Source organism: Folsomia candida, unplaced genomic scaffold (genome assembly GCF_002217175.1).
Source record: "Folsomia candida strain VU population unplaced genomic scaffold, ASM221717v1 Fcan01_Sc001, whole genome shotgun sequence".
In the NCBI taxonomy this organism is placed as follows: Eukaryota; Metazoa; Arthropoda; class Collembola; order Entomobryomorpha; family Isotomidae; genus Folsomia; species Folsomia candida.
This window is the reverse complement of record NW_019091193.1, coordinates 4,164,969-4,187,614: the sequence shown is the minus strand read 5'-3', so window position 1 is coordinate 4,187,614 and position 22,646 is coordinate 4,164,969. Positions and strand designations below refer to the sequence as shown.

The 22,646-nt window shown below is 36.8% G+C and overlaps 2 protein-coding genes and 2 long non-coding RNA genes across 4 annotated transcripts; 2 read left to right on the top strand and 2 right to left on the bottom strand.

Annotated features, from left to right (window-relative positions):
* Positions 1 to 701: 701 nt before the first annotated feature.
* On the bottom strand, positions 702 to 3,522 carry LOC118434103. The gene is made up of 5 exons (XM_035846897.1): positions 3,211 to 3,522; positions 2,952 to 3,116; positions 2,652 to 2,885; positions 2,419 to 2,565; positions 702 to 2,350 (listed from the first exon to the last, which is right to left on the bottom strand). The coding sequence occupies exons 1-5, from the start codon at positions 3,511 to 3,513 to the stop codon at positions 992 to 994; spliced, it is 2,208 nt and encodes a 735-aa protein (XP_035702790.1). The 5' UTR covers positions 3,514 to 3,522; the 3' UTR covers positions 702 to 991.
* Positions 3,523 to 7,336: 3,814 nt separating this feature from the next.
* Positions 7,337 to 12,364, bottom strand: LOC110851808. The gene is made up of 6 exons (XM_022099755.2): positions 12,180 to 12,364; positions 11,100 to 11,327; positions 10,891 to 10,965; positions 10,018 to 10,605; positions 8,628 to 9,804; positions 7,337 to 8,178 (listed from the first exon to the last, which is right to left on the bottom strand). Exons 2-6 carry the CDS (start codon positions 11,325 to 11,327, stop codon positions 7,880 to 7,882), a joined length of 2,367 nt encoding a protein of 788 aa, XP_021955447.1. The 5' UTR covers positions 12,180 to 12,364; the 3' UTR covers positions 7,337 to 7,879.
* A 1,365-nt stretch (positions 12,365 to 13,729) lies between these two features.
* Positions 13,730 to 14,300, top strand: LOC110842071. The gene is made up of 2 exons (XR_002547285.2): positions 13,730 to 14,144; positions 14,220 to 14,300. It is a non-coding gene; the product is annotated as an uncharacterized LOC110842071 (long non-coding RNA).
* Positions 14,301 to 15,070: 770 nt separating this feature from the next.
* On the top strand, positions 15,071 to 15,680 carry LOC110842270. The gene is made up of 2 exons (XR_002547327.2): positions 15,071 to 15,540; positions 15,612 to 15,680. It is a non-coding gene; the product is annotated as an uncharacterized LOC110842270 (long non-coding RNA).
* Positions 15,681 to 22,646: the final 6,966 nt, after the last annotated feature.

Sequence of the window (22,646 nt, the reverse complement as noted above, 5' to 3'; positions counted from 1 at the left end):
GCGCATAGTTATTGTTACACGAGATTCTCAGACTATTACAATGACCACCACACCTTCACAGTCACCATGTTGCCGCTTTTTAGCAACGATATTCAAGACATTTGGTGAGTACAATTTGGCACAATTTATTTGGCACCATTTGCAATTTTTATTATTGCAAAATATGTTTTAGGCTAGGTAAGGACGGTGCCGGCTATGACTTAAGCTCCGGCCTGTTGTATGGCGGTCTCCTCGGCGATGTGGCGAAAGTTCTGACCGACATAAATAATTGTGTCGGGGCGTCACGCCATGATGGCGTGGCGTATCCATGGTTTCTCAACATGCCCGTGAAGGACATGACCAACACGTGGCTGGCTGGTCCGAGTGGGAGGAGGAAGCGGAGCAGTGCAGCGAGTGGGTGGAGCAGAGGGGGCGAATATTGTCTCGAGACGGTGAATGACGTGGAAAGTGTGGGATGTGGGTTTTAATGGCAATTAATTAATTTTTAGTGCAACTTAAATGCAGGACATTATAATTATGTGTAAAATAAAAAATAAGTTTGTATGCATGCTGAAACATACTTACGACATAATGCTTCCATGAAATTTTACCAAGTTTTAATTTAAATTTCATGTAATTTAAGATTAGTGATGTGCATACAAAAAATGTGAGGTTTGCATGAATAATTTTTCAAAACTATAACAAGAGTTTTAAATCATCAATTTAATTTATAACATTATGTCAAACAGACCAAGACATTAGGAATGCAGTATGTTTATTAATTATTCAATTTTTAGCTATTTGCATTAACTATCGAAGTTAAAATCATAAAGAAAGAGTAACAAAAAAGAATAACAAAATCAATCTCGAACGGATGAAAGCCTTCAATAAATAAAAAAAGTCAATTACATGGGTGAATTAAGGTGAAAGAAATCAAAGTAAAAAAAATCATGTTTGTCGAGTCGACTCCGTCCATATCCAAAAATTCAGGTCAATAAGTAGTTCATTTAATTTAATCTGAAGAAACTTGCTCAGTCTGATTCTCTGATGATTCGCGAGTCTTGTTGATCCACGGGTTGTGAACATTCGGGAACATTCTTGCAATTTCGCCTAATCTGTCAAACAGCTGACCTGATTCCGAAATTGCTTTAGTCGGGAGGTCGAGATGTCGCAAAGTTTTGCAAACTTGAAATCCTGCATCGCCATCTTCTCCATGTCCGAGGGGCAAAAATACATCGAAAAGATAATCATTTGCGTTCTCATTCCTCCTCATAAGAAAACCTCCATCGTTGTACCCAAACTCCAAGGATTTAAGGGAAGGGAAATGCTTGGCGTACGAGATGTCATTATCTCCATCGAATGACACATCAATTGGAAACTTTTCTTCTTCATATTGCTCGCCCATGGAATCCATGTCCACGTGGAGTTTTTTGAGCGAAGGAAAGATTGGCAGGCTAAGAATCGTATTGCTCTTTACACAATTTCCAAGCGTAATCTTCAGTGAGGTCAAAGTCTGGGAATGGTTCTGAAGGAGTCGTCCAAATCCGAGGTATTGTGGTTTTTTCCAGTGTTCAAGTCTGCCAAGATTCATTTTTGTTAAGGGTTGCTGCAATTTATTCAGAAATTTGAGCCCTTCTGGTGTAAGGTTTTCTTGGATGGTAATCTCGTCCAAGTTTTGGAATGGTGTAGCTTGGTTATAGAATGTTTCCAAAAGTGGGGAGGAAGTGTCCAGAATAAGCACGCGTACTCCTTGGACGGCAGAAATTAGTGGGGCCAACCAGGTCAGGGAAGAACAGTCATGACTGGGTCCACCGTCGCCTTGAACATCATAGTGCCCAACATTCATCGAGAGGACGAAGGTTTCCAAGTTTGTGAATTTAATACTTGAAGGAAATCGATACCCTCGTCCGGATGCTTTAATCGTACTCCAATCCCAGTTCAACTCGAAATGCTGAATAGTTTGGGTTGGACACATTCCCAAAATTTTGATTTGCGTATTATAGTCGAATTTAGACGCAATCTTTCCTGCAAGCCGTAACCATGTAACGCTGTGCGTCTTCAATCCGAGAAACCAGTGAAAATCGGCGATGATTTTTTCTCCCTGATCTGGGCGAACCTCGTGCAGATAATCTTCCAAGCCGATAGAAGGGATAGCAATTTGCCAGCATGGGATTGGATTATCCTGCATTTCGTGATTGTATCGGAACAGTTTTGTGGGATCGTCCAATTTCTTGTAACCGAGTAAAAAATCGAATTTCACGTAACTCTTCTTCCTAATGAGGCGGAGAGCTTCTCGATTCCAAACTTTTGAGACGAAACGCACATTTTTCAGATCATCGAACGGAAGATATGACAAAATGTGGGGCACCACCTGGATGATGAACAATTACAGAATTATTAAATTGACCAAGACAACGGTGTATAAACCTATTAATTTACCAATTCGTCCAACTGTGGAGTAAAACCTGCTTCTGTCTTCTCGACATGTTCCAAATTCAGGTCATCATCGCCTTCGCTCTTACTCGTTTTGATCCTTTTCTCTTCAAGCTCCTTCTTCCAGAACAAATCGAAGTCATATTCTCTCCTCTACAAAAATAGTGAAATATAGTAATACTTGCAAACTCAGTTAAAAAAATTATTGTTGAACTGTAATGAATTAATAGCATATGTACCTGGAACAACAAAACGAGACGATGAGTACTTTCAAAAGCATCCAAGGCAAATTTAGCCCAGCCAGGCAGGTCATCCTCGTTATCAGTAGAAGGAAAAGGGATAAAGTTATCGTGGCTCTTCTTCCATTTTCCCAATTCCTCTGGAGTGGCAGGAACCCCCAAGGATAAATAATCGCCAAATTTGAGCTCTGTTCTGTCCTGAATTTCGACATCATTCACGGCAACCACCTCCCCCTGGAAAAGATGAAAATATATAAATAATTTCTACAAAACAACCTTAGTTTATCTTATTTTTCTTACCCTCGATAATAATGGTGTGATCCAGTACTTATTTTCGGCGCAGGTGATCTCACAAATTGGCAAGTTTCCTCCTGTTGTAATCTTTAGTTGATCCTTCATGGGACGTTTCCAGAAAATGAATTCCCCTTGTTCTTCCCCATTGGTGAAGGTCTCTCCAATTGTAACCTGCAAATAAGTACAAAAACACCAATTCAAAATGATAAAAATTATTTTAGAAAATTTAAATTTCAGATGAAATATGTATATTGATTGATGTTACCTTTTGACCTTCAATATTTGACAGAATTGCGAAAGGTTTCCATAACTTCCCTCCAACTTGTCGAATGAAACTTGGCAATTTTCTCGGCATTCCGGCAAACATACAACATTTAAAACAGAAACAGTACGGCACGCCTCTAAAGGTCCTGCTGAGCAGTTCACCATCGAAATTATCCATGGTCGAATAATTAACCGTTCGGAAAATAAAACTTGTAATTTTGCTGGGGTGTGAGAACTGCGAACTACAAACTAGACTCGCCAACGAATGACGAAGAAGACAACGAATTTGCCCGCTTGCTTTCATCTGGTGTTCCCGGCCGGGTAAAAATATCCCATTTGACCTCAAATTTTGTCTCATTTTGTCTCATTAGGTAGTTTGTATAAACACTTCCGTAAATTGTTACCGGCTTACTAACAGAGGTCACCACATGGAAATAACCAACTACCAGCTCAATGGTAATCATCCCCACGCCGAAGCATATCACCACCAACACGGTAAAAGACCCGGTAGAGTCACGCTTATCGCTGGATTTCTTAGAGTGTATTGTTTGGGCCCACGGTATGTCAAAGTTAGTAAGTATTAAACAATATTATGGCATTTTTGAATGCTTCATGTTTTAATATTATAAGCATGTCCTTCACCTAAGTTTGTTTTTTAACATTTATTTATTCATAACTTTTCTCTGAAAGTCGACAATTCTGCTCATTGAAAAGTAAAATTAATAATATTACTTACTTCTGGCTATTGGTAAATATGCGTATAAGTGAAAAAATGTATTATTTATAATGCGTCAAAACCAAAGGGTCAAAATGTCTACAATATTGAATCTCTTCCCACCACCGGATACATGTGCAGGACGCCGGATGTTATGAGTAAATACTTCATTGGTTAATGTTCGATTGTTTATTCAAGATGGCGTACAACATTAACCAGTAAATTAAATTTAGCACACTAACTAAGGTCAAAGATACAAATACTTCATATAATACTTATTTATCCATTAGGCTAGTGTTTAATTATGCACACTAAGGACAAGGATACTTCGTATAATATTTATCCATTAGGCTCGTGTTTATTGATTTTATGTAAATATGGATCTTAAAGCATGTACATAAATATTTTAAACACGTAGTAATTTTTTTCATATAATCATACATAAGATCGATAAGTTGACTCATTCATCTTTTACCTGCCTCCTCATTTACTACACGTTTCTCTTGATACCAATGTCAAAAATTGGCTTTCTGCATATATTTTATAAAATAACTAATTAGTAATAAAATGCAATCATTACTCTTAAAAGTTGAATAATTTAGATTTCTCCTGTAAAAATGTATTCAACCCTCATCCTCCCAATCATGCGACGTCATTTCAATCGAATTCGCTTTCTCGGCTGCAACCCACTCGAATTCGAATCACCCACGAGCGATAAACTTATCAAAGTCAAATCTCGTAAAAAATTATACATTCAATGCTTTATTTCACTTTTCTATTGTCTCGTTTTGCTACTGATTCTCATCTGGGGTCAATTCCCAATACCAGAAAAGTTGCAGGGCTTTGTTTTCCTTACGTGCAACTTCATATTTTTGGCAGGACTGGGTAACCCAAACTTGGACATCGAACCAATTCAAATCGCCAACTCTTTCGTGTCTTTAGAGGATAATCTTTTAAAACCAGGTATTATCCGTTCATTTACTCCCCATGTGACCACAACTTTAAAAGGCATATTGTGATAGGGCGAGTATCTACATGTCATATATTGCTTATAAACTATGTAAACAGATGCTTATACATACACTCACTCAAATATATTTATGATTTGTTTCTATTAAATATATAGATCACGCGTCCCGTGAGAACAAACTTTTGGCAAAAATAACTCCAATATTTATGGAAATTCTCTGTTTTTCGACATACTTGGTACCTGTTGCGGAGATTGCACTGCTAATCAGGGATCCCTACATGCCTCCATTTCTCTGCTCGATATTAAAATCATACCTGACAAGTACCAGCAAGGTATCATGCATCTGCATCGTAAAAATTGGCATTATTAGTTTCGATGCTTACATGCAATTTCGTGCATTCTGTGGTGGGAGTATTTGGATAATTTTCATTTTCTTTGCTGGAGTTGTCGCTTTGCTGAATTACTTACAATTTGTGGAGAGGTAACTAAACTAACTATCTTTTGAATTAATTCTTTAGCTGGCACGATTACTTGAAGGATATTGGGAAGTAAATTCGTACATATTTCATTAACTCAATTAGATAAAGCTTCGTCCAAAGTTAATGTCATGCTCATGATCATGCATGCATGAAATATTTCTGAACGAAGCTTAGCTTAAGGTGAAATTGGATGACGACATTCCTAACACCCCTATTCAAGTTGGACTTGAATAGGGGTGCCGCCCCATAAGCATGCATGTATAGTTTCAATTGTCATCATCTCCTTCATTTCTGCATCAAAATTAGTGAGGTGTGTTGCAATATGAGCTTAATTTATAGGTGAACAAACAAGTGTAGTTGAAATTTGCTAGAAATGAATTTGAGCTGAGATAAATCCTTTCTTAATTTATTAACCTAAGAAAGGATTTATCTCAGCTCAAATTCATTTCTAGCAAATTTCAACTACACTTGTTTGTTCACCTATAAATTAAGCTCATATTGCAACACACCTCACTAATTTTGATGCAGAAATGAAGGAGATGATGACAATTGAAATAGTTTTTATTAATTTTTGTCGAGATTGGGGTAAGCTGACCCTGCCAAGCCCACGGCGGATAAGTCATAATACGTGAGTTTTACTTCATCACGAGGAAGGGGCAGTTTATTGTCATGCCCAGGACTCATTCTAGTTTCTTTATTTCTAGCGTCACAAACAAGTCGATTTCAAATTTCAAATTTTTCAAATTTGACAGAGGTACACCTTCGTATCTGTGTCAAATTTGAACATTTTAAAATTTGAAATCGACTTGTTTGTGAAGCTGAAAATTACATTTTTAAAACATTAATCAAAATTAAAATTAATTCAAAAATGAATGAGTTGATTGCAATTTAATCTGTTTTTTTATCATTTTTTTCCCAAAAATGGGGCAAAATGGTACGCCACGAAGCGTGGTAAATGTGGTTGTCTTCGCTGTTTTTTCCCATCACAACCAAATCTTCATCATCAACTAATCAAGCTTATCACCGAGTTACTCTCCACAAGCTTATCATCTCTCTCCACCAGCTTACCGAGTGGCAAGCTGGTGGAGACACTAAAACCACAAACCGGTAAGAAAGTCTTATCTTGTCACGAAGCAGTGACCACGAACCACGACCCGACTTCCGTTCGTCAAAGAAGTTTTACTCTTTGTTCACATCTGGTAAAGAACATTTATAAATTTCAAGTCAGGAATTTAATAATATTTGAATTACTATATAAGATTGAAGTGTGACGATGGCCGTCCCTGCAAAATTCCTGGTAACCCAGCTCTCTGATGAGAACTATAATTCTTATTTGTGCGAGAAAATTCAAGAAAAATGGGACATTTTAGAGGTGGGTCATCATATTCATCAAGAAGTCATCAAGAAATTTTTAACGAATATTCGTTTGATAAACCGGTGGAGAGTAGCTTGGTTGATAAACAGATAAGCACGAGAAACTCAGGATTTTTTGAATTTCGCGGTGGAAGGGTCCACTTTTTGTAGGGGTGTGGGGCATTGTGTTACATGAACAGTTTAACATTGTGCAAAAGGCCCCTTAAGTGCTACGATGTTATGCAGCTTGATGGGGATGGCCATACTACAGAGAATTTGGATGCCATTAATCTAGTCAGATGATGGGGAAAGATATCGAAATGCTACAAGAACCAAAAGATTCGTAAGTTTTTCACCCGAAACCCGAATCGAGTGTTTTTTTAATTCGAGAAACGAAGAAATTGGTCACAAAAATATTAGTTTGGTTTTGAAATTTTTTGAACTTGTTGAGTATTTCATGTTTTTGATTTTTTTGTGTCCCTCCAGCTTCCGGTTTTGATTATTATTGTTACTCATTGATAATTCGACAATAACCTAAATGAGTATAAAAACAATGCAGCTATGTGCGTTGAAATAATCATGGCACAGTTCATTTCGAAAGCTGTAATGATTCATTGAGTTGGATTTAATTTGCGTTTATAAATAAATGGATGTACAAATCCAATAGTACAAATTTGATTATAAGACGAATTATTATTCTATGTATTTCAAAATAGTCGTAACTAAACTTGTTGAATAAAAACGTTTATATTACATGATACATGTACGTATTTACAGTAAATAAAATACATATAACCAACTGGTACATACCCATGAATAACAAACAAATAGATTTTGTTGTAAAAATTTGGAATAATGAGTGCCATTAAAATGTGATTCAATAACATTTCATCCCCCACCGGTCTTCCCCACAGTTCGTAGGTAAAATACATAACTAGATACACATGACTTCGCAATTTTCAATCAAAACGAACATAAATTTCCGAATTTTATATCCAGTAAAAAACAAGAGAACATTCAAAATAATAATTTGAATGCTGTATAAGTAATATATTATAAATATATTATAAATATATTAGATATAAATATATATTATATTTTTTCATCTATTATATGGAAAATTAGGAATAAATAAATGTCCTTAATTTTTCGATCATTTATCATTTTCGGTTTTAACATTCGCTAGCAATTTTCGAATTTCCTTCAGCATTTCCATTTCCTCGGAGGGATCTGGAGGATCACAATTATTATCAGTTCCATTTTGGGGACGTTTGTCCACCTCGGAAGGGAGAAGAGCTTCGATTCTTGCCTCCAACCTGGTCGCAAAGGGAACCCAAAATTTAGAAAGTTGCTGGACATCTTCATCGTTATCAGAGTCCCAGTCGTCTTCATCATTTATATTTGAATGGCGCGATAAGGCCTTCACCAGGACGCCGTATTTCTTGGCATCTCCTAAAATCAAGCATGTATTATACATTTAGTTTGCAGTGACGGAAAAGTCACACACTCTTAAAAATTATGAGTGTATTCAGGTCAAACTTCGAATATCGTAAATTGAGCATGGCAACACAACTTGCAAAATTTGCGAGATTTCGCAAAACTTTTACTTGAAAACCATTGGATTTGTTGCGATGAAAAATATGACTTTATCATGAATATGTTACCCTCTCGAAAACAACATGCACTTCACTCCATTTCTACATTACGTAAACTATACTAAATCCAGAGTAACTTGATAAACTTCAACTTGATAAAGAGAAAAGTTTGCTCTGACTGGATTTGGTATGTATACATAGTTTACTTAATTTAAAATTCAAAGTACATTTTGCTTTTCAAAAGGGTAACATTATTTTTAAGAGTGTGTGACTTAAGAAAAGCGAGTGCAGAAAAAACAGCTTTACCCAAAATCCCTTTGATGTCTGCCCCCACTCGCTCCACGACTTCGAAGTAGGAGAGCAAAAGGGTGTACTCGTCAAGATCGTCGTCTTCCTCGGGCCAATATTTCAGCAAATTTGTGCAGGAATAGAGATCCGTGACGAGTCGGACCCACACCACGCCCAACTCATCTGAATCCACGTTACTCAAGCAAAAAACTTGCTTGACGAAAGTGGCCGACATCGATTTCATAAATGCAAACAAATTGTACCGCAGAACCTCCGCAATTCCAAAGAACTCGCTCACAGCTTGCGTTTCCTCATAGATGCTGTCAAACTTTTCCTCCGTTTGTAACACTTTGAACTTTTCTAGGATTTCTATAAACGTGTCGACGTATAATTCCTGCCGATTCTTGTCTCCCAAAAAGCTGCAATTTGAAATGTGAATGCTGAAATTGTTAACTTTCTCCATAAATTGTGACCCATTCTCAATTTCCGTCATGCAGAAGAAGTCTTGCCACGCAAACTTCAAAATGGTCCAGTCCATCCCAGATTTCGCAAGGGCGGGAAACAGTTTCAAGAAGTTGGACTTATTTTGACAAATTTTCAGCAGTTGTTCCAAAGGTTGAGTGTCGTCTTCGAGGAGGAGAAATTTTTCGAGGAGGTTTTCAAAGTGGTCAGTCTTAGGAAATAAATCTTCTTCGTATTCCTCCACCACGGTTTCCAGGGATACGAGAGCGTTCGCCGCGTGGGAAAGTTGTGGGTCATTTTTTCCCACATTTTTGGACTTGGTGAGAAACAAGTGGCTCCGAAATCGCCAAAATTCTCGAGACTTGAACCAGTCTTCATGCTCGAAAATGTCATTGTCACCATCAGAATCGCCAGACAAGAAGAAGAGAAACATGCTTACACCACGAGGACTGACACATTTGGAAATTTTGTCTTGTTTCAGGTCGAATTCCAACCCGACATCGTCTCCATCGTCGTTCCCGTTATCGTTGGATTCATTTTGCAAAAAATTGGCAAACGCTTCCTCCACTTGTACGTCTACACTTGCCAATATTCTCAAGCTGCTGATGAACTCGATCGAATCATCGGTGGCTGAATTTCCGGGTGATGACTCCTTTCTCCCGTGAAACAAGGTGACCCCATTGTCCCGCAGAGTGGGGCCGAGAATTGTGGATATGACGGAAGGGTTGATCTCCTGTCAAACGTTTCACACACATGATTTACATACCATGATTTATACACGTACAATAGTTACACGCTATGATTTACACTGTGTAAATCATGGTGTAAACTAGTGTTCGTGTGTAAATCATGGTGAGTAACTTAACTTTAAAAATCATGATGCTCAAATTGATGGTAAAAATCATAGTATGTAAATCATGATTTGCAAATCATGGTGTGTAATCACCTCATTAGTGCACGGCAGAGGTAACACCTTGCCCATTTTGTCGCTGCCTTTCCATTCTTGGATTATTTGGAAAAAACTGGGAACAATGTTTTTGAGCGTGGGGGCCCTCGGAAGCAAAGCAGACTTGGAGTGATCCAGTTCTATTTCCAAGTTGTAGATTAAGCAGGATCTGACCCCGGACAAGATGCTGACATGATTCTGGTCAAGGTGCGCATAGTAGGCGAGAGAATATTGAGCAGACCATCCCTCTCTTTTCGTCATGCTGGCCGACATGTCGAATTCTTTCTCCTTTCCGTCATGCCGGAAGTGGAAGTTGCCGCCGGTGTAGTGAGAGGGCAGTTGGATGACAAGATGGCCGAAAGGTGCCGACCTTTTCAAAGATTCTTCACCGTTATTATTATCAACTTTGTCTGATCCGGTGGTGGTAAACAAGTGGTCCAAATTGATGGGAAATTTGCTTCCGGGTTTCTGGAAAAAGACTTTTTGTAAAGAAACGGAAATGTTGTCCGTGTCAACGAAACCAAATTCGGTTTGAATATCGTCTAACAGATTTTCCTCGAATGTAGACCAGTCCTCGTTATTCATTATCTGAAAAAAATCGGAATTAAGCACAATTAAATAAGAACTGAGGGGGCATTCATAAGTCATGTAGCGCGAGAGGGGGAGGGAGGGTCTAAGTCTCCAATGATATCGTGATGTCACACATGTTAAAGGAGAGAGGGGCCTGAAGGCCACTGAAGGGATCTAGATAATAGCGATTTTTGTGATACGTATAACTTACGAAGGGCCCCTAAAACTAACCAACATCACATCACGTAATTACACCTTATGTTAAATATTATTATAAATAATTAATAAAAATAAATTTATTACCTCAAACTGTGAAGCTGCTAATTCCTCCATCATTACTTCATCCTCTTGTAGCGGAAACTTAATCAGTTTCCCAGTCTGTAAAAGAAAATTCTCAGGTCAAAGTCACGCCAAATATCAACATAAATGAGTCATAATTTATCACTTCAAGATTAAAGTTGAAAGTCGAATCTTAAATTTATACTTGTGGTTGAATGAATTAAAACAATTACCTCGATAACTCTTAGTCCAATCGGCGGAACATCACGTAGTTTAGTTTGCACCACAAATTCACCAGATCTCACGGAAGTCGTGAATTGGTCGAGATACTGCGATAATTTTACTTTAATTGGGTCGTCCAACTCCAATTTTAGAATTTTGGAAGGTGGCTGGTCCATTTCGGATGATGACGAAGAGGAAGAAGACGACATGAAAACGCTCCGGCGATTATTATGCACCATCTACTTAAATAATATTAAGGAGTAGAAGGTCACTACTTGTCGGGCCCCGATTTCGATCTCCTTTGAATATGTTGTAGTACTACATGAGTGTAGAAAAAGTGAAGGAGGGTTAGACTCCATGAGCCCATTTACGCCCGCCACACCCCCTCAAAGCCGCCCAAACCCCCAGAGTTGCCGCACTAAAATCATCGCCAAAAATCGAGTTTTGGTCAGATTTTCAAAAAATTTACATTTTTGTGATCCCAGATAGTTGCTCTATTATATCCAATAGCAAACTCAACTTTTTTGAAATTTCGATTTTTTTCAATACATACCCTTGGTCAGAAAATTTTCGAAAATATTGAAAATTTCAAAAAAGTTGAGTTTGCTATTGGATATGATAAAGCAACTATCTGGGATCACAATAACGTAAATTTTTTGAAAATCTGACCAAAACTCGATTTTTGGCGATGATTTTAGTGCGGCAAGTCTGGGGGTTTGGGCGGCTTTGAGGGGGTGTGGCGGGCGTAAATGGGCTCATGGAGTCTAACCCTCCTTCACTTTTTCTACACTCATGTAGTACTACAACATATCCAAAGGAGATCGAAATCGGGGCCCGACAAGTAGTGACCTTCTACTCCTAAGTAAATAGTACTTAGGGGCTGTTCTTAAATTACGTAACGCTTGAAGGGAGGGGAGGGGGTTTAGGCTCCAATGATATTGTGCCTATGTACGCCATGTTAAAGGGGAGAGGGGGGGGGGGTCGAGAAAAACAATTTTTAGCGTTACGTAATTTAAGAACGGCCCCTTATTTAATACAGCTTAATGCTAAGTTAGCAACAATGCTAAGCATGATTAAGTAATTAAATTCACCTTAAAATTCCACTATCAAAATTTATGGCAACCCCGGCTGACGCTGAAGAACTTCTTCAGAAGAAGGAACAATGTAAAAATACACACAAAAAAGTACCCATGAATGAATCAGCTGCGAAAAACTCCGGCCGGCTCATTCCCGATTTTTGGTTGACGGGTTCTGTCTGTTGCACACCGGGGCCTTTTGAGGCGGCACGTGACAAAGGTAACATGTGTCCTCTTCCCTGCATGCTAACATTTATGCTTATCTGCTCAACTTATCTGCCAGTGCGGCTCGAATTTTGTATAATTTAATCATCAATCTTCCTTATGTGAGTCAGCTTCATTTCCCCCTACCCGTCGCCCCACAAAGTTTACCCCACCACCCTAATCCTAAGTTCTTATAGGAAAAATACTTAACTACACGTATGATTTCGCAATCAATTCAATTTCAATTTACCTTTATTCAAGTGTTAATCATATTCAGTCGATCAGACTGGTTCATTTACCCTCCCATCCATGCATTCGGCCATCCTTTATGCATTCATACATCCATACATTTAGATTCATTCATTCATTCATTCATTCATAAATTCTTTCTTCCACCCGAAATTCTTTCATTCTAATCCTAAGTATCACAAATAACACTGTTACCTGTTTGAAGGATAAAGTTGAGCTGCAACAATCATGTCAATTTCATCCTTCAAGCAGGTAACAAAATTATTTGTGATACTGGGCATAAATGTATCTTAGAGGGGGTTAAGACTAGGACTTGCATCCTAGTTTCCCCAAAGGTAATTTGCTCAACTTTATCTCCAGTACAAAAATACGAAAAAATTCAAAATGTAAGAAAATTTGAGAATGCATAAACCCATAGGAGTATTATGTAAACGAGTTAATGGTTGAAGAGGAGAGACGGAAGGATGGATGAGATCATATCATAAACAAGACATTAAAATAACGATTCCACATTAGTTGAGTATTTTTTCGTATATATTATTTATGAAATGATGCCCGTCTCAGTCTGTCTACAATTTTTGCAGCGATTCACAAACCCATCAGCAATTCCACGTGCTCAACTTCTATTAGCAGAACAATACACATCATATAAAATATGAGTTTCTATGTATGTATGACGTACAAAATCATTTTTGTAATTCAACTTTTTCATACAAATGTAAATCATTATTGCAAACACATTTGGCAGAATAAATTCTTTTATAAAAAGTCCTTGCAATTTTGTAGAACCGTCACCGTGAAGTAGGTAACCATATTCCATCCGGATTCCTTACATATTTATATTTATTTAGTAAAACACAATTCTGGGTAAATATTTAAATTTTCTAACCTTTATGTAATGACCAGATTAAAATTCACACATTTTTTGGGATTAAACCTCCCTGATTTAAAAATTTATTACATGGGTCATGAGACCTGTATATCTGCATTACAAAATAAAAACTCAAGTATTCTCATGATTTCCTTGTAAAATTAAATTAAAAAATATTCTGCCAGATTTTCTTCAATCAAGTCATTGTGGTGAGGCAGGTATTTATTTGGATTGGATAGCCTTTAACGTCACTAACTCAGATTCTGTACAGTGTTAAACTCTAATCGAGTTCTAATTTTTTTCAGAATCTTTGACTCAAAAATGAAAACTTTACTAATTGTTTTTCTCGCTTTAGTAGCAACATCACTTGCTGCCCCGAAAGAAATCTACCCGAAAATTTGGCAGAAGCTGGGAAAGATTTAATAAGCGACGGTAATTTGGAACGATCGCTTGGAAATGGCGATGTTGTGGACGCCCTAAAGGTTGCAGATTTAGATTTGCAACAAGAAAATGGGTGTGGCTGCTGGCGAGGATAAACTTGTTGGAATATTAGGCAAAAGATTGGATCAGTTAAGATTTCAAAAATTAATATTATTCGACTTGCGCTTATCTTCCACAAACAAATCAAATATAAGTTTGCCAACTTTTTAATCTGGGTGAGTATCGGTACATATTTTTGCACTTGGTTTTTGAATGGTTCACAATTAATTGGGGTAATTTCTATTTTTTAGGAACACAATTCGACTTAATGCTTAAAATGAATTAATCGCGTAAAAGTTTTATGAATAAATTTGAAATGATGGGCATACAAATTTCAGTGTAAAATTATTCGCATCGAGAGTTATTGGGGATGGAACTTGCATAACTCACTCACTGTAAAATAAAAACATTGCATGGGGTGGTAAAAATTATGAATTTTTGGTTTGGTGGGTTGCTGCATATTATCATGTCATTTGATGTCATACATAAGTATTTGGTGGACCAATGACACAGAAGACTAATCGGAATATGATCGCTACTTTTAGCACCTAATTATGTATGCATGATTGTCAATAAATTAACATACTAACGTTTCACTAGTCTAATTTCAACGTTTCCATATTTTCAATTCAATGATTTATACAACCTCGCAGGTGTTAATGTCGACAGAATAAACCAAAGCCTTGACACGTGCTTACTCTTCTTTTCATTAATTTACAACGCTCAACATTAATCCATCCAATATTACACAGATAAAATACAAATGCATTCTATTATTAGATTTTTAAAACAAAAGAATTCTACAACCAAAATCTTCCACATAGGTATGTATCTGTAGACTTGGCATAGCCCAAGTTGGGGATTTTCTCGTCTCTTACATGCATATTTTGATATTTTCCAAATATTTGATAGACATTTTCAAATACGATCACAATATTCTGCGAATCACATATTAAATACCTAAATATGTTATTCCTGTTGTTAGTGATATGCAAATTATGCACTATTTAGATATACTCGTATTATACCATGATGTAGAAATTTATTTTTATCAGACATGAAAACCAAAACGTTTAAAGATACAAAACTTTCGCGAGTTTTATAATTTTTTGATACTCGTAATGTACATATGACATAATTAGCTTACATCCACATAACCAGATTAAAATTGCTGAATTAATTTCATTGCAAACCTGAAATGCTGAAAATATTCCACCAGACGTTCCTTATTGTCAGTGACGCTCCATTGACAGTTCCATTCTTCACTCATCCGCAGCCTCGATACACCTCAATTTTCGGAAACCATGAAAACTGTGCTTGTCATTGTCCTCACCTTTTCTTTGGCTGCAACATCCTTAGCCGCCCCGTGGAGAAAATTGGTGGAAAATCCGTCCGACCTTGTGGACGACGTGGATCTTGGGGGTGATTTCGATGGGACCAACGATGCCCAAATTGTAGGACCTGTCCAATCTATTGGAGATTTTGCCGGTTCAGCAAGACTTAATTGTTGCTGGATTAATCGACAATAGGGCAAATGCAACATTATTTTATCCTGTCGTCCACTTAATATTGGTAGGTTTATCAACCTAATAAACTAAATAATATGCATGTCTTATAAGAATTTATTTTTGTTTATTTTGCAGGAAATTGTACCCCTAAAATTTTTCCCAATGTGTGAATAGAGAAATAAATCATAAAAAACTCTTTATCAATTAAGGTCTATTTTATTTTTGAATTGCTGATGCGTATATCTGGTCAACGAGTCAAATTGTGCTTGCTTTTATAAATCTTCTACGATCGGTAACCTGACGTCAACTGTGTCCCTTGCCTACCACGCTTCGGTGATGTACCGTATAAAGCCTGACCTCACTTTGCCTCTTTATGTCACAAATATAATGTCGTAATATTATTTCGGGCTTACATAAGGATAAACATTCATTTATAGTTATTAAATAATTATAAATAAATAGGGGGGTCCATGCTTGTAAACAGATTAGTTTATCTCCAGTGTACAAATGTACATATTTACATATATTTTAATTGCCTTTATTCATTTCTTTTCACCACGATAAATTAATAAAAACCTATCAATTTCTAGAAGACCGCAGCCAGTTGCATGCTCAAATTATTAAACAAGTTATCGAACAATGTGTGTGTGTATATATGTATACATATGTACATGCATTTATATTTACATACCTATTTACGTATGCAATTGAAGAAACTGTGAGTAAATTTGAGTTCGCATTTGAGTGTATTAAATAGTCAATGTCGCATTTACTTGCGTAAAAATAATAAAATTATTCCCCAGACAATTCTACATACTAGGGTTGCCCCGGGTAGTGCTACTACCCGGTACCCGGCTACCCGGTACTCGGCCTAAAATTTTTGCCGGGTACCCGGCTACCCGGCCGGGTAACATATATATTTTTAAAATAACGGGAATTTTTCTACTTTTTCTTGAGTTTGCAACAATTTTATAAGCTTTAAAAATTACAAGTTACATTTCTACAGTGCAGACTTCATTTTCAACCTCCATACCAAATTTCAGATGAAAGTAATATTTTTTAAAAATTGGTATGGGTCACCTTCTCTATGGTTACACTCACTATGGTTACACTTTGCTCCCCCAATCCACCAATACGGCCCCCACAGGTCAACTAGGTGACCCATGTAGCCTATCTTGTTTCCTATATCTTTGTCCAATATGCATTTGGTAAAAATGTCAACGTCTCAAGCTAATAATTCGAGCTAGAACGTGGATATTACAGAAATCCAAGAATAATGTTGGACACACAAAGAGCGTACTCACGACATCATCGCAATCATTTAGCAAACTTGTTTGGCTTAAAAAAGTTATTTCTTGACGGGATTCGTATCACCTCACAAAACAAATTTTGCGAGACTTTCGAGGTGATATCCTGCGAATCGATTAGCAAGATAGCACTTCGAAAGTCTTGCAAATCAAATAAGTCTATTTTGATGTCATGGATGTTCGAAATTTTTCGGTGATGATCCCGAAGATGAGTCTGCGAAACAGTGTTACGAAAAAAATATAGCTTTTTAGCAAAAGCTTTGAGAAATCTTGTAGATTTCTAAAAACTTCGCAAGTCATGCCTTATGTGCAAGATATGCAAATTCATTGATTGATAACTCGTTGACGTGAGTGCGCTCAAAGTAATTTTAAAATTTGTATGGTAATTTCCAAATAAGTGCTGGCCGAGGTTGTACCCATTCTTTCCAAATATATTATTTTATATCAAGTACAAAATTTTGAAATCCATCGGATTATATTTTTGTATAATTTTGCATTTTAAGTAAGAAAATTGAATATTTAAATTACCCGGCCGGGTAGACCGGGTACCTAAATATACCCGGCCGGGTACCGGGTATCCCAAAACAGGCCGGGTATGCCGGGTACCGGGTAGCTACCCGGTACCCGGGGCAACCCTACTACATACTCTTAAAAATGTTGGTTTCCTAAACATTCGTATTTACAATAACTCGAACTAGATACATACATATGTATGTGTGTACATAATATGACCCCTAATGTTATGTACTTACAAATATTTATATCAAGAATTAAGCACAATTAATCACAAACGTAATTCTCACTGTTAGACTAACTTGTGTCCAGATTTAATGTCCCTCTAAATTAAACTCATTTGCGCTTCGATTAATGTTCTTATTTCGGAAACGTATCCGGGATTTATTCCTCTTAACGCGTTTCAGGCTCGTCCCATTGTACAACCCTTTCGTCCCACCGACATCCCCTTGACCTCGTGTTGCGTCAACCATTGGTAAATGTCCTTCATCCAGAAGTGTGAGAGAATTTGCCAGGGTTTGGCATAGGACCAACACCAGTGCCAAACATGTCCAATAAATGTTTTGCATCTTTTCAACTCTAAAAACCATTTAAAAAATAACGAATAAATTTGTGATACATTTTTTGCAATTAAATAATTTGCATACCTTTTTGATGTTCCGAAGAGAGGTGTCCAGCACGAAATTGTCAGAGTTAAATTCTTAACTTTATTTTTCAAAATTGTATCACAATTTCCTTCGTTAGAGTTTAAAAATAATTTCAAAATCGTACTTGAAATATTTGTGGAAAAAAGTGGAAGTTCACTAGATCAAACTGTGCCAAATGCCATCCGCATGTTCGGTTTTATACTTTATGTTAATTATTACTAATTATCTAAACAACAGTTCGCCAATTAAGTTGAGCTGCATAAAGGAAATTAGTTCACACTAAAAAATATTTTGGATTTGTTGACCGAAAAAATTACCTGCAATTAAATCAAATACCTGAATAAATTGTCCTATAAGATACTTTGTTTTAGAGTTGTAACTCGCTTAAAAGACTTTACTAATTGTTTTATTATTAACAATAAAATAATTTTAAAAAAGCTTGCTTAGGCGAGGCGCTGCTAAAAGTGAAAAACAAGGGCATATCTTTTAAATATCTCGTACCTTTATCATTGTAACAGGAGTTGGTGGCTTTGTCTCACCGCGAGGCCAAACATTTTTACCGTTTACCATACCACGACGTTTATTACTTACATTTACTGCTAAGAAATTCAATTATTGCTAATTAAAATTGTATCTATGTATGTATATATCTACATAAATGCTTAAACAAACGATTATTGCTTCGAAAGGGCTGTTAAATTGAGTGGAGCTTGTAAACGTATTATGCGAAGGACCAATATAATCAATAATGTTTATTTAGCTCATAATTTAATTCAAGAGTTAACCAATAATTCAGGTAGCCAATAAAATTTGATGGACGTGCACAATATTCCGCAGGTGTTATTCAATAAAATAAGGTGCTGACACTCGAATAAGGAGGACTTCACGCGAGGATGTATTTTCTAATTTTATTTACATAGTAAAATAACTAGTTTTCAATACAAATTAAAAAGTGATAAATGATAATTTTGAGAAATTCGTGAACCCAGATTAGGTTCTTGCGAATTCTTGAGAATATATTCTTTATTGCTAGAGGCTTGGCGTAAAATTTTTGGCCTCGCGGTGATGCAAAGCCACCAACTCCTGTTACAATGATACAGGTACGAGATATTTAAAAGATATGCCCTTGTTTTTCACTTTTAGCAGCGCCTCGCCTAAGCAAGCTTTTTTAAAATTATTTTATTTCATGGATTTTAGGTGATGCACATTTTCAGACAATTAATTGCACCTCAAACTTGTTAAACTTTTTAAATAAAGACCGAATGTCTTGAATCTTTTTCATTACAAGATTAGTTGAAAATACGTACAGGGGGTCGCAAAATTAATTTGAAAGGGTATTAAGAATTAAATAATTTAAATTTTTAAATTAATTTAGCAGAAAATAATTTTTCAGATATTAGGTTTTACGGGGATTAGTTATTTCACGAGAACAATCTGGATTAGGGAGGAAGATTACAATTGGCCAATTAATTTGACAAATTAAAATTGCGTAACACAACTACTTGTATTTGGAAAATTGTTATATTGATAGCTAGTAGCAACCAACTAGGAATATTATAATTCTGATGCAGAATGGTTAGCAACATGAATGGTTTCAGACGCTTCCATCAAAACTTTTCCAGTTTTGGACCGATCTCAGTCGGATTTGTTTTAAATGACGCACAACCGATTTCTGCATGATAAAATCAGGTTTTATGCATATAGTCCTGTGACACAAGTATCTCAAATTTTGATTTTAAAGTTGCAAATCCAAATTTAAGAGCGAAGAATAAAACTTTTATATCGGGCATATTGAAAAACCACATCTCCTAATTCTCCTCTGCACGATTGCTCTTTACTCCATTTGCGTAGGATTAACCGTTTAGGCTCTAGCCTCGCTGACATTTTCAAAGGGTGTATACGAAAGCATACTTAGGCTTCGCCGTAACCATGGTGACGCTTTTTTGCGGGCACCTATTTTTACTTTTGCCTCACCTAAGAAAAAGTGCAACAAATATTTTCGTGCGGAGGAATTGTAACAACAAATTACACTAATAGACTAATTAAAGGATTGCAATATTCATGTCGTTGGCAAAAATGCGCTTCTATTGAGATCCGAACTACGCCTTACACATACTAAATCACACACTCATTATAAAGCCAGAAATACATATTTTCCTCAAGTCCAATTCCGTGGTTATCAAGGATGTGGAATGCCATCCTAAGAAAATAATGTAGATGTATGTAAATATGTATATGTACATGCAGTTACTTGCTTACAAACATATATACATACATACATATCAACATGAATATAAATTGTATAATTACCTGTAATCTTGACAATGTGTGTATTCATATGTACATAAAGTACATGCAGATGTATATATGTTTGTAAATATGCAGTAGCAGCATGCGCACAATATATGTAAATATGTGTAGGTATTTAAATTTTTAGACTTATTTATTAATAAGTGCATAATACATAATACTTGTCATCTAACTTTGTCGACGAAATCGACAGAACTCGATCAATTATTTTTACTATTACACCATATTACTACTACACAACGAAAAGATTTTTTTTAATGTCCAACGTTATGTAAAATTTATCCAACGATTTAATAAATTACACCATGTAATTTACATGGTTAAAACATTTAGATATGTACTCATATACATGGGAAAATGATACATTCAGATGAGATTTGGTTATTCCAAAAAGATGCATGCACATATCATACATATCACATATGTAGATACATACATATGTAAAAAATGTTAGCTTAAAGAGGTGTGCGCATACATATTTATATTTAGTCACTAATTTTTTAAAAACCGTGAGGATACGGAATCTTTTGCATGATAAGGTTTTCTTCTCTTCTACTGTAACATATTTACATATTTCAATTTTATCACTCCTGCTGAGAAATCGCGGACTTGTCACGTATCGTTAAATGCTCACTAGCTGCTTTGTCTGCAATGACCTTACCCCTAGCCTTTCTAAATTTTACGCATCGTTTAAACCTTTCCCAGCCTGCTAAACAAATCAGCATTCCATACTTACACCAATACTCACTAAAAAATAGACCAAGTCCTATCCCAATTCCGCTACTTCCTAGAACGAAAACGGCTTGCACAGTACTCTGTAAACTTAATGGTTTCACTTTATCTTTAATACTTGCATCATTTCTAGTTTTACTAATCACAAACTTCTTCCGCTTCACCCACTCTCCAGTCACGTTATATTCTTTACGTTTCTTGTAAATCCCACTTTCCAAAATTCTTTCGAAATCTCTTTTAATCTTTGACATTTTGCTGCAAGCTCTGAACAACCATCCCACCCAGTATTCAAGCACATGCTGCTTCGACTTGTACAATTGGATGGTGGGATGCAATTCTGCCAAATGTTCGTGGTAAGCACCAACTTCACTCGACGATCCAATGTATGCCGACCTCCCACAAGTCACGAGTTCTTGTTCGATGTATTGTCCAACTTTTTCCGGGTCATCACGAGGATCTCGCAGATTTTCAGGAAACCATCGTGACTTGAGGTTATGAAGAAGAAAAGCAATCTTTTTAGTCCTTTGGGGAATATCATCAAACCACGGGGTCGCTGCGACAGAAAAAAGCTGGTAAAATTTGGGATTGAATGCCGAATACTTCTGTAGAACAACGCTATTAACGGCAGACAAGAGGCTAAAGCATTCAAAATAATTCGGAGGATAAACCGTGACTTTGGTGTCGTACACATAATCACCATTCGGTGCAAATGGATCCCATCGGTTGATAAAATCCGTGAAATCATCTTCCGTTATGACCATATCGTTGTCTGAACGGAGGCACATGATGTCTTTAAAAGTGTCGAATTGTTTCGCAGGCAGCGGTGAATTCAATTTAGTTATGACCATCCCCGTATAGCAGTTGGTAAGAAGGGTGCCAATTAGCAAACATGGGACCACGACTTGTTTAAAGGGGACCGATTTTAGAACCCTTTCCGGCAAGGAAGTCATATCTTCGAGGAAAAGGGCGAAGAAAAATAGTAAACTGGAGTAATTCATTATTCTGAGGTAATACCGGAAGTGGGCGTCTATCAGGACCGTAACGGCTAGAATAGACAGTCCAATTCCGGCCCAAACCTTGGAGTCGAAGGGAGACAAGAAAACAGCGAATTCTAATCTTGGTTCGGTATAGCAGGACAAAAAGGTCAACCCATCGAAGGAAGTCATCACCCAGATCAAATATTCGTTGGGGCCAGAGACAAAATTTGTTGGACTTTGTTGCGACATGAAGGCGGCTTGGGGACATGGCGCACACCATTTGTAATGTAGAATCGTTTTATTCCTTCTTTTTATAAAGTTTGCAAAAAAATCATAATCCACATTTTGGGGCGACAGGTTAATCCAAAATTGGTCAAGATCGGGAGCAAATTGAGATTCATCAGATAGGAAATAATCTTCAATCCGTAAGTCTGCGAAACACTTGAAGTACTTCAATCTCGGCTCCATCATAGGCTGTAGGTGAAAGCAGAGTTCAGATGTATTTAGAGGTCCCGCCGGAGGGGGGAATATTATGCCAAATAAGGGAATTTTGGTGTTATAGAGGTTTACAGATGTCCGAGAAAATTGATGTTTTGGGGTTGATGGAAACAAAAATACGTAAATCGAGTCGGGATACCGTTCAAGGGTTGGTCTCATACCTGGCCCCTCAACCATGAAACCATC